Source organism: Leptopilina heterotoma, unplaced genomic scaffold, assembly GCF_015476425.1.
Source record: "Leptopilina heterotoma isolate Lh14 unplaced genomic scaffold, ASM1547642v1 Lhet_114, whole genome shotgun sequence".
NCBI lineage: Eukaryota > Metazoa > Arthropoda > Insecta > Hymenoptera > Figitidae > Leptopilina > Leptopilina heterotoma.
This window is the reverse complement of record NW_025110833.1, coordinates 5,163,616-5,176,828: the sequence shown is the minus strand read 5'-3', so window position 1 is coordinate 5,176,828 and position 13,213 is coordinate 5,163,616. Positions and strand designations below refer to the sequence as shown.

General features: G+C 21.0%; 2 protein-coding genes across 3 annotated transcripts in view; one reads left to right on the top strand and one right to left on the bottom strand.

The window, feature by feature from the left end:
- Window positions 1-13,213, top strand: part of LOC122508757 — a 166,151-nt gene that overhangs the window by 114,902 nt on the left and 38,036 nt on the right. For both annotated transcript variants that reach the window (XR_006302265.1, XM_043622279.1), the window contains exon 4: window positions 8,442-8,547. Coding sequence is in view for 1 of the 2 variants with exons in the window: in XM_043622279.1 (XP_043478214.1) it covers window positions 8,442-8,547 (106 nt within the window). In the remaining variant the exon portion in view is untranslated. The remainder of the gene's footprint in view (window positions 1-8,441; window positions 8,548-13,213) is intronic.
- Window positions 1-13,213, bottom strand: part of LOC122508699 (UNC93-like protein) — an 85,582-nt gene that overhangs the window by 47,717 nt on the left and 24,652 nt on the right. The window contains exon 2 of the mRNA XM_043622205.1: window positions 2,716-3,464. Within this exon, the coding sequence (XP_043478140.1) occupies window positions 2,716-3,448 (733 nt within the window). The 5' untranslated portion in view covers window positions 3,449-3,464. The remainder of the gene's footprint in view (window positions 1-2,715; window positions 3,465-13,213) is intronic.

The following is a 13,213-nucleotide window of genomic DNA, read 5'->3' as shown; positions in this document are numbered from 1 at the left end:
TTTATTATTTATGGAAATAATTAAATGTTTGCGTACAATTTTATTGAAAAATTTTTTTTAAATAGTTTAATTCTTTTTGGAAAATTTTATTAAAATAGTTAGATAATTAAAAATTATTGAAATGAGAAAAGTTTTTTGAAAATAATTGAAATTAGGACAAGAATTTTATTTAAATTTTTGAAAATATTTGAACTTTGGGGAAGAATTTTGTTATTTATTTATAAAAATAATTGGGATTGTGACAAGAATTTTCTTGAAATTTTTAACCTAATTGAATTTCATTTGTTAAAACAATTTATTATTGGTAATTTATAACAATTACAAAAACAAAATAGAGGAAAAAAAATTTCTATAAATTTAGCAGCTAATATTGGTATTATTATTTAATGCTAAATTAATAAATTAAATAAAATTTTTATTTAAATTTACTATAGTTATTATTTAACATTGTTTAAACAATTAATTGTTATTATTTATTAACGTTTTTTCTATTACACCTAGAAAGACGCAATTTTTTTTTCTAATTTTTCAATTTTTGGACCTACTTATAATAACCAATAAATGTTAAATGTCAAATCGCTATTTTAACAATTGTTTAAACAAATAATTGTTGTTATTTATCAACTTTTTTTCTATTTTACCTAAAAAGGTGCAGTTTTTTTCTAATTTTGCAATTTTTGGACCCAATTTTAACCGATAAATATTAAATGTCAAATCGATATTTTAGCAATTGTTTAAACAAAGAATTGTTGTTATTTATTAACTTATTTTCTATTTATATTTTTCTATTTAAACATTCACTTTTTTCAATGACAATTTGCATTCGATTGTCTTTTTGATTTTTTATTTCTTTAAAAAATATTGTTTGACAAATCGAAAATATGCAGGTATTTTTTCCTGATTATAAAACAATATTTGAAATTAGAAAATATAAAAAAATTATGATTAACGAATAAATTTTGTTAATTATATGCTTTTTTGTATAACAAATTTCGTTTGACTGATCTAAATTATGCAAATTTTTCTCTATTTTATTTATAAAAAATATAAAATTGTTAATTGTTAAAAAATCATAATTAAGAAATAGGAAATATAATAATTTATATTTCTCAATAACAATATTGTTCAGAAAGTCATTCTTTTCTTTTGGAAAAGAAACATTACAAATGCTATTCTATATTTGTCAATTAAAAATTTTAATTGACAATGAAATTGAAACTTTTTAAATTTTTAGAAAATAAAGGAAAAAATTTTACTCAAAAAAATGTTCTGTTACATTTATTTACGAATTTCTTTAATTGTAAAATTATTCAAGAACATCAATAACTTTTTTTTTAAATAAATATTTAATGAATATTATTTTTCCATAGAAATTAAGAATTCAAAAAATTTCAAATTCAAATCTTTTTAAATTCAATAAATTATAAGAATATTTTTATAAAACATGAAGATAGCGATTGCTCCGAGTCAAAGACTCGGAGTGATCGATTTCTTCATGTTTCATAATAATTAAAGATGACCGAGTGATAAAATCATTGTTTTATATTAAAAGAATATTATTACAGTAACTTTTTCAAAATTATTTTCATCATTTCAAATCAATTATTATTTTCTACAATTTTGAATTATTTTTTATGAAAATAATTGAATTCTTTAAAAAAAATTTTTATTGTTTATAAAAATAATTGAATTATTGCGAAGGAATTTATAAAAAAATTTGTAAATAATTGAATTCCTGAGAAATTTTTATTATTTATGAAAATAATTAAATGTTTGCGTACTATTTTTGGGAATTTGAAATTGATTTGAAAATAATTGAACTTTGGGGAAGAGTTTTGTTATTTATATAAAGATAATTGGGATTTTGACGAGAATTTTTTTTTTAAATTTGAAAGATAATTTAATTTTATGAGAAGAATTTTATCACTCTTGAAAATAATCGAATTTCTGCAATTATTTGTAATTTTTCCAAAATTGGATTTTTTTTTTAGTGTTTTCAACAAAAATTTGAATTATAAATTTTTAAATTCTATTATTTTTAAAATTGCTTATTTTATCCTAAAAAGTTAGCCACGCGCTTTAGCGCGCCAATTGTTGCTAGTACAAAGTAATATTTAAAAAAAATGACTAAATTTATATTTTTTTATTTAAACATTCACTTTTTTTAATGACAATTTGTATTCGATTGTCTTTTCTTCTGGAATATTGTCAAAAAAAAATAAACGTTTGAATACAGAAATATAAATTTATTTATTTTTTTAAATGTTAATTTTGTGTTCGATTCTCTTTTTTCTCGAAAAATATTAAACTTTTTATTTAATGAAAAATAATATTTAAAAGCAAATTTTTGTATTAATTGGACTGGAGATCCATGCCTTGATAAATAAAATACTAATACTATTTAATTAATAATTAAATTCAAAGTTTTTTTTAATATACAAATAGAAAATCATTACAGGGTTATTACTGTTAACTAAAAAGGATCAAATTGGAACGAATTGATCTCAAAAAGTGGATCAAATCAGAATTTGATCTCAATTTTTGGATCATTTTGATCCAATTGGGGATAATTTTGACATTTTTTAGGAAAACAGTGGTAAGAAATACTAGTAGAGATAAATAAGAGTAGAAAAAGAGGGGAGTGGGAAGATAAAAATAAAGTGATAATTCACATATAAAAAAAGAAAAAAGAGGAAATGTATTAAAACTTCTTACCGAGAGAGGATACAAGATTTCCCCAGAGTTCCGCCGTTTGCCAAGCGAGAAAGAAAAATCCAAAGAATCGAACAACAATAGCGTCGGCGGGTTGATCGGTGAGTTTCGCGTAAACACCGCCAACTTGAGTGAGGTAGGTCGCTTTTGCCGCCCACATTGGAGCGGCGCCAAGGCCCAATAGTACGCCAGCTGGTACCAATGTATAAAAACGTGGATAAAATTGTGAGCCAATATATGGCGCATAACACAACATTGAAACGCACAATGTCCATTTAACAGTGAGTCGCTTTATCACAAATGTCGGTATAAAAATACACGAGAGTACAAGTGCAGCGTAAATTGCTGACAATGATACTGTGCCGAGGCCCTCTTTAGCATTAATTGACGATTGTAAATTCGCTGTGCCTTGAAATGCAGTGAATTGCACCATAAATGCTATCGACACTGTGCCAATATTTTTGAGGATACGCCATTTTTCGCTGCGCGACAATTTAAATTTTCTCGATTGTGTATCGTCATCACTCGCGGGTAATTGCGGTGGTTTTCTTGGCTCTGGCGGTATACCGTCCATCGTACCATCGTCCTTGAAACCCTCATTTCTATAGCCAACACCACTCACAGAAACTGTAAACACTGTTGTGTTCTTTTCATCACCACCACCACCCCCGCCACCACCCCCACCTCCATCACCACCGCCAACATTTCTCTCGTTGTCATTCTGTGTTGTCACCATCGTACGAGTCGGCTACCTGTAATCAAAAAAAGTTTCCTTTTCATTTCACTTTATCTGTTTATCTCCATTTATTTGCAATTTTTCATTTTAATTATTAATTTTTCATATTAATATTAATATTAATTAATTTGTTAAAACTTAAAAGTCAGTTTTTGGATCGTAATATAATTTTTGTTTTGAGGTTTAGGCCAAAGAATCATGATTCTTTGGCTTAAACCTCAAAACACAAATAATATTAATTAATATTAAAAATTAATATTAATATTAATATTAAAAATTAATATTAATATTAATTTTCAATATTAATATTAATATTAAAAATTAATATTAATATTAATTTTCAATATTAATATTAATATTAATTTTTACAAGGAAAAAGAATTTCACCTGTAACAGCGATAAGTTTCTCTAAAATAGCGAAAGTCTTAACTGAAACAACTAAAAATTTGACTAATCTAGTGAAATTTATAGCTGCTCCAGGTGAATATTTTTTTTCGTGTAATTATTAATTTTCTACAGTGGAAGAAATAGAATTAAAAATTAAGAAGATTCCAGTTCTTTAGAAGTAACTATTTTTATTTTATATAATTAAAAATTAAGAGGAGTAAAAAAAAATCTTTATAAATAAAAAGTTTGTTTAAGAAATTTTTTTATTTATTTTGGAAAAAAATATTAACAAAATTTCTATTTGTTAAAAACGATTGTAAAATTATTCGAAAACATGAATAACTTCTTTTCTAAATAAATATTTAATCATTATTATTTTTACACAGGAATGAAAATTTTCAAAAATTTCAAATTCAAACCTTTTTGAAATTTAACAACTTATAATAAATTAAAGATAACCGAGGTTCTCAAACTCAGTTTTTAATGTTTTTTTGTAATGTTTTTTTTTAATGTTTTCAGTTTTTCATGAAAACAAACGATAAATAATAAACTGAGTTTGAGAACCTTCGGTAGCCTCGGGGCACCCTGGGGCGAGCATCTCGGAAACAAATGATAAGATCATTTTTTTCTATAATATGAATACTTTTACTGTAATTTTTTTTTAAATTATCTTCATCATTTTAATTCAATTTATTATTTTCTAGAATTTTTAAATAAAATTCTTCTTTAAATCAATTATTTTTAATAAATTTTCGAAAAAGTTCTTTGACAATTTTCAAATTCATTTTTTTTTTACAATATTCAATTTTACGAAATTTCAATTATTCGTAAATTCTTCAAATAAATATATATTAGAAAATAAAAACTTTAAATAATTTCAAAGAAAATCTGCAATTAAACTTTTTCAGAAAAATTAATTTCAAAATTAAATTATTTCTTAAAATTCACACAATATTGCTTATAATATTTAATTATCCTCTACAATTTTAACTGAAATTTATTTTTTAATCAATTTTTATTAGAAAATTCTACTAGAATTCAATTATTTAAAATTTTAAATACAAAAATAAATAATTTATCGAATAATTGAATGTTTCTTAAAATTGAATTCTCATAAATTCTCATAAATTTTTAAATAATTGAATTCTTTTGACGAATTTTAATAAATAAGAATAATTACACTTTTCGAGAAATTAGATTAAAATTGTATTAAAAATAATTGAAATTCTGCGATGACTTTTATTATTTGTGAAAATAATTGAATTTCCAAAAAGAATTTTATTATTTACGAAAGTAATTGAATCCCTGTAAAAATTTTGTTATTTATGAAAATAATTGAATTATTGCGAAGAAGCTTATAAAAAATTTGTAAATAATTGAATTCCTGTGAAATTTTTATTATTTATGAAAATAATTAAATGTTTGCGTAGAATTTTACTAAAATTTTTTCGAAATAATTGAATTCTTTTGGAAAATATTTTTTAGGGTTTTTTGAACTAAAATTCTTCTGTAAATCAATTTTTTAAAATAATTTTTGAAAAATTTCTTTAAGAATTTTCAAATTCATTTGATTACAATTCAATTTTACAAAATTTCGATTATACGGAAATTCTTCAATTAAATATATATTGGAAAAAAAATTCAAAAAAATAATTTCATGTAAAATTAAAATAAACTTTTTTCAAAATAATTAATTCTACAGAATTTTTGGTTATAAGTATGAAAAATTAAGATTTTCAACGAATTTAATTTGAAACTTTTTCAAAATTCAATTATTTCTTAAAATTAATGCTATAATGCTTTTAATATTCAAATATTATAAAATTTAAACTGAAAATCATTTTTTAAATTAATTTTTATTAGAAAATTATACTATTCAATTATTTAAATGCAAAAATAAATAATTCTTTGAATAATTAAATATTTCTTGAAATTGAATTTTCACAAAGTATTCTATCAAAAACATTTTTAAAGAATTGATTTTTTGACGATTTTTAATAAAATTGTTAAGAATTCGATTAAAATTATATTAAAAATAATTGAAATTCGGCGATGAATTCTAATTATGAAAATAATTGAAATCCTAAAAAGAATTTTATTATTTATGAAAATAATTCAATACTTGTAAAAAATTTGATAATTTATTGATAATAATTAAATTATTGCGAAGAAAATTAAAAAAATTGTAAAAAATAAAATTCGTATGAAATTGAGGCAAATTTTTGAAAATAATTGAAATTTTGCCAAAAATTAAAAAGATTTTATTTAAAAGTTTTAAAAGAATTGAATTTAGCCAAGAATTTTATTAAAAATTTTAAAAATATTTAAATTTTGGAAAAGAATAAATAGAATTTTTCTTTACATCAATTATCTTTAATAATTTTGGAAAAATTTCTTTGAGAATTTTCAAATCCATTTTTGTTAACAATTCAATTTTACGAAATTTCAATTATTCTGAAATTCTTCAATTGAATTAAATAATAAACACTTTCAAATTAAAAATTTTAACTAAAATTCATTTTTAAATTAATTTTTATTAGAAAATTCTGCGAGAAATCAATTATTTAAATGCAAAAATAAATAATTTATTCAATAATTAAATATTTCTTAAAATTGAATAATGATAAAGAATTTTATCAAAAAACATTTTTAAATAATTGATTTTTTTTTGACGATTTTTAATAAAATTTTTAAGAACAATTACATTTGTCGAGGAATTTGATTAAAAATCTATTAAAAATTATTGAAATTCTGCTATGAATTTTATTTATATAACAATAATAGAATTCCTAAAAAGAATTTTTTTTATTTGTGTTAATAATTCAATCCCTGTAAAAAATTTTATTATTTATTGAACCAATTGAATTTTGGAAAAGAATTTGATTGCTTTTGAAAATAATTTCTAAATTCAATTCAATGATTTAAATTATACAAAAACTTAATTTATTGAATAATTGAATGTTTCTTAAAATACAGTTCCAATAAAGAATTTATCAAAATTTTTTTAAATAATTAAATTCTTTCGACGAATTTTAATAAAATTTTTAAGAATAATTACATTTTGTGAGGAATTCGATTAAAATTTATTGTATTCAAAATAATTGAAATTCTGCGATGTGTTTTATTATTTATGAAAATAATTGATAAAATAATAATTAATAATTAATTAATTAATTTTTGATTGAAAACTTTAAATTGGGAAGAAATTTATAAAAAAATTTGTAAATAATTTAATTCTTGTGAAAATTTAATTATTTTACGAAAATAATTAAAGATTTGCGTAGATATTAAAAATCATTGAATTGAGGAAAATTTTTGGAAATAACTGAAATTTTGACAAGAATTTTATTAAAATTTTTAAAAATAATTAAATTTCGGAGAAGAATTTAATTATTTCTAAAAATAATTGAAATTTTGACGAGAATTTTCAAAAAATTTTGAACATAATTGAATTTTTTGTGAAGAATTTTATTACTTTGGAATTGAAAATAATTAATATAAAAACCACTCGTTCAATATTAGAGAAAAAAAAGTTTATTTATCAGAATTTTAAATTAACTTATACAGTGTTAAATAATGTACATCAAATTAAAAAAACAAATTATTAAAATCTGGTTTTTTATACACAAAATTATTTATAACAACTTAATTATTCAAATACAAATGTAAATTCTCGCAAATCTTCTTCCACATATTTTTTTTCTCTCCTGTCCACAATTAAAACATTTGAAAAAATATTTAAAGCATTGATAAGAGGATAAAATACACTAAAAATCTATTAAACACGAAATGTGGTGATTATGAAAAAAATACGTCAACTTTTTTTTTATCGGTCACGTACTCAGCCTCTAAAACGTCAATAGAATTGTAGTAATTTTTTATCTAGAGAATTTATTTTTTTTTAACTTTATACATCGAGTACGTGAATATTAATAACCATATGTTATTTAAAAAAGAAACTAAAAATGTAAATATTATTCTAACAATTTTCAAAATACAAGTGTCATACTTTTTTTTTCTTTTGAACAACGAATAATCGAAAATTATCTGCAACTACTGTAATGACAGTATGGATAATTAGTTGATTATAAATTATAATATATGAAAAAAAAATTGTTAACTAATTACTTAGTTTGTAATTAATTTTTTTTTAAAAAAACTAATAATAATTAACTGATGACAATTATATAATGAAGTGTTAATATTATTGTAACTGTTAATTATCTTCTGGTTAATAATTTAGAACTGCTAATAATTACCAGTTAATTAATTACTAAAAAAAAATAATAATGATAATAATATTTATTTATATATTTATTGAATAGAAGAAAATTAATTACTATCATGAAAATAATAATAAAATAGTAGGTAATAATAATTATTATTATAATTAGGCAATTATTATTATTATTACTATTCTTATTTGTTTTATTATTTTTTTGTTATAGTAAATAATTTTTCATTCTAAATAATAATAATAATTATTATTATTGTATTTTTTTTACTACTGGTCTTTTTTTACAAATAAATTATAATTATTATTTTGATTATAGTAATTAATTTTCTTCCATTAAATTCTAAAAGGCATTTTATTTTCCTTTTTCAGATCCAAGGTTTATCACCTGAATTTCGATGCGATGCATTATACGAGAGTGTAATCAAGGAACTAAATTGTGCAAAGCGCGCCAAATCAAAACAATGGCCACTCATACGTGAGTTATCGTCTCATATATCTATATATATATATATATATATATATATATATATATATATATATATATATATATATATATATATATATATATATATATATATATATATATATATATATATATATATATATACGTATTCAATAATTACTATGCTTAATTGTATTTTAACCACTTGATAAATTTTTTTCAACTTTTATTCTCGAAGTTACTTTAACGAAAATAAAAAAAAAGAAACAAAAAAATTGATTAAAAGCATTTTCCTTTGACAATTGAAACATCAAAATGCTTTCCAATTTAATTAATTTCAACAATTTATATATAGTAGATACTTGACGCATTTCAATTAAATGGAAAAATAATTAAAAAAAAAAAAAAAACGGAAATAATTACACTTTCGATTTGTGTATTTCCTTCTTTGTAAATCAATCACAATATATTTATTTAAAAATTTATATAAAAATTTATTTTAATTTATTTAGTTTATTTAACTTATTTAATTTATTTAATTTATTTAATTTATTTAATTTATTTAATTTATTTAATTTATTTAATTTATTTAATTTTATTAATTTATTTAATTTATTTAATTTAATTAATTTAATTTACTTAATTTATTGAATTTATTTCACTTATTTAATTTATATCACATATTTCATTTATTTAATTTTATTTAATTTACTTTATTTGTTTTATTTATTATTTTTCATTTTATTTATTTAAAAAAGAAGAATTGCCATTTAGTGGAAAGAGTAATTTTACAATTTTAAATTTTTAATTAATTTTTTTCTTTTTTGAAGATAAATAATATATTTTTCATTTCAAAAAATATTATTCTCTCTTGACAACAAAAAGCTGAGAATTCATTTCATAGTTCGATAAACTGTCTCTCTTCATTCAATTCTTTTTTTTTTTCTTCTACGTTAGTAAACAAAAGACAAATCGTTTTTTCATATTAGGTAGGTCGTCGCAAAATATATTGGCAATAAATTTTCCTCGCTATATATCGATGCTAAAATGTTGTGCAAGATTATTTATTGTTAATAAGTCTTTTAATTTTCTATGTTATTCAATTTTTTTCGTCTGTGCATTTTTTTATATTGCGAGTTCAATACGATTTCGTGAAAACTAGCATTCGTATGTTTAAATAAATAAATAAAAATTATTTTTTTATTTACACATTTATTTACATATTTAAAATAAAAATAAAATAAAAATATTTATTTACTTATTTATTGACTTATTCAGTTATGGATTTACTTAGTTATTTATTTACTTACTCATTTACTAATTTATTTACATGTTTATTCAAAAATTTATTTACATATTTATTTACTTATTTATTGACTTATTGAGTTATCGATTTACTTAGTTATTTAATTACTTGATAATTTACTAATTTATTTACTTATTTATATATTTATTAACTGATTGATTTGAGGATTTATTTACTTATTTAATTACATATTTATTTACATGTTTATTTACATGTTTATTCACAAATTTATTTACATATTTATTTACATATTTATTTACATATTTATAAACTTTTCCAGTTATAAATTTATTTAGTTATTTATTTGCATATTTATTTACTAATTTATTTACTTGTTCATTTACTTATTTGTTCATTAATTTATTTATTGACTTATTGAGTTATGAAAATATTTAGTTGTTTATTTACTTATTTGTTTATTGATTTATTTATTGATTTATTTATTTTTTAACTTATTTATTGCTTAATTTACTGGTTTCTTTATTTTTTGGTTTACTTATTAACTTATTTATTGATTTATTTACTGATTTATTAAGCTGTTTATTTACTTATTTGTTTATTGGTTAATTGATTTACTTATTTATTTACTTACTTATTTACTGATTTACTTACTGATTTACCTACTGATTTATTCACTTACTTACTCCACTTATTTACTTATTTATTGTTAATTTATTATTATTATTATTTATTATTATTATTAATTAATTAACTAAAATTATTTAATTAATATTAATTAATTTCATTAACTTTTTGATTTCCAGCTTTATTTATTTACTGATTTATTAGTTTACTTATTTATTTGCTTTGATATATTTTTCCTACTTATTTATTTTCATAGATTTACTTATACATTTATTTATTTAATTACCTATCGTAGTAACAAACATAGAGTCACGAAAAATAGTTGTTACAACTATATTTAAAAAAAAAACACTAAAGAAAATAGTTGTAGTCTCCAGAAAAAAATAATTTTCTCTTCCACTTATTTTTTTTACTAAATCTGAATATATTTGAAAAATAATTGTTTAAAAATATCAGACAGTCGACTCTGTATTGATTTTATTGTGAAATTGTCCGATAATATATGTGGAAAGGACTCCTCTTCCTCGTTGCATATTTTCAATTTGAATTCGTTCTGAACGCACGTACTCATTGGGTGCTTGTAAATCCGTTTTGTCAACGTTGTAATCGATGCAAGTCCGTGACTCTCTCTCCCACTTATTCTCCGATAAAGTCATGTCAAATCGTGTTCAGAATAAGTAATTATTGAATCTACTATATTTGTCTGTGTGTATACTATTTGTAGTAGTTCTCTTCTAATATTGTTGGTTTATTTCATTCTCTCTCTCTCTGCCTCTATTTTTTTCTCTTTCTGTCTCTATTTTTCTCTCTGTCTCTATTTTTCTCTCTCTTTTTTCTCTCTGTCTCTGTCTCTATTTTTCTCGCTCCTTTTTTCTCTCTCTGTCTCTATTTTTTTTCTCTCTCAACTCTCTTTATATACATAAACATTTATTTTGATTGAACCTCGTTTTCAATTAAATCGCCTTTTTATTCATCGATAGCCACTTTGATCACGTGCTATTGTGCCACGAGACTATTAATTGGTGAGCGACCATTTATTTTGAATTCAAGTGCCAAGAAAACGGTGAAAACTTGGAAAAAGTTTCGCTTAAAAAAAATAATTTTTATTTATAAAATGTATATGCTATTGTAATTAAAATGTCAAAATTCTAATTTTTACCTTTGACTTTATTTGTTAAATTTTCTTTTTTTATCATTTTTATCATTATCTACCATTAATTAATAATAACTATTAATTATTTTAGGTTATCTATCGTTGGTAGTTAATAATAAATAGTTAATAATAGTTAATAGTTAATTAATAGTTCATTGTTGTTGTAATTATGGTTGGTAGTTAATGGTAAATGGTTAATGGTAAACTATGGTTGGTAGTTAATGGCAAGTAATTAATAATAAACTATGGTTGGTAATTAATGGTAAATAGTTAATAGTAAACTATGGTTGGTAGTTAAAGTAATTGTTGTAATTATAGTTGGTAGTTAATGGTAAATAGTCAATAGTAAACTATGTTTGGTAGTTGATGGTAAATAATTAATAGTAATTGTTGTTGTAATTATGGTTGACAATTAATGATAATAGCCATTTGGCTATAAATAATTTTGGTATTTAATTCCAAATAATTTTGGTTAATTGAAAAACTAGTTGTTTACCATCTACACCCACTAATTATACTATCATACCAGAAAATTGCTTTCTCATCGTGAGCAGACATCAGTAATTTTAATCTCAGTCAACAATGTTGTATATTCCTCCCGAGTCAAGTGGCATTAAAAAATAATGACAATACTGAAAAATTTACAAAAAAAAAAATAAAACATTAAAAATTTTTTAAATTCTCTTAAATCAGATCTATAATTACCTATCAATTTGTACGATAAATAATTTAATCTTCTCTTTCGGAAATAAAATTGAATGCATCGATGATCAAATAATTATATCAGTGTACATCCCAATGATGATAATTTGTTTTTTTTAAATATAAAGTCCTAGCTGTTTCGATACTTTGAAAAAGTACTTGAAAAATACTTTGTCTCTGACTGTCAATAAAAAAGAAGAGAGAGAGAGAGAGAAATTGAAAAAAACTGAAGAAAAAGATCGAATGCTAGATACGCAGGTGACCGGTATAAATCACTCCCTCAGATTAAACATGAGTGCATACAGTGTCAGGTTCAAGGATGCCTTATCAGTACTGTAACAATGAAGAGCAATTGTATTGTAATTACACACGAGTGTATATTGCGATTTACTTGCACGATTATACTCATTTTTTTCTTTTTATTTTTTTTTAGTTGTTATTTTTCATAGTAATCTGAAACAGATCTAAAGCAGTGTTTTCGTTTGTTGAAAATTTTAGTCGTAACAATGTCGGACGTGTGGCTAAATTTTTTTTTCTTTGTATTTTATGACTATACGATTTACAACCCATGGTAGTTACAATTAATTGTAATTCCAATTTGAAACGAATTAATTCCAATTTTTTCATTTTCCAATTTTTAATTCAGATTTTTAGATTGGAATTAGAATATTAATGGTGTTTGTAGTTTTTTTTCAATTTGAGTTCGAATTAACGCAAGTTTTTTCGAATTTTTTCAATTGGAGTTACAATTAATTGTAGTTCTAATTTTTTTCTTTCAATTGGAGTTAGAATTAATGGTACTTATAATCTTTTTTCAATTGGAATTACAATTAGTTGTAGTTATAAATGTTTCTCAATTGAATACTATAACAACAATTAATTGTAACTACCATTAATGGTAACTTCAATTAGAAAAAGATTAAGATTACAATTAATTGTAACTACCATTGAAA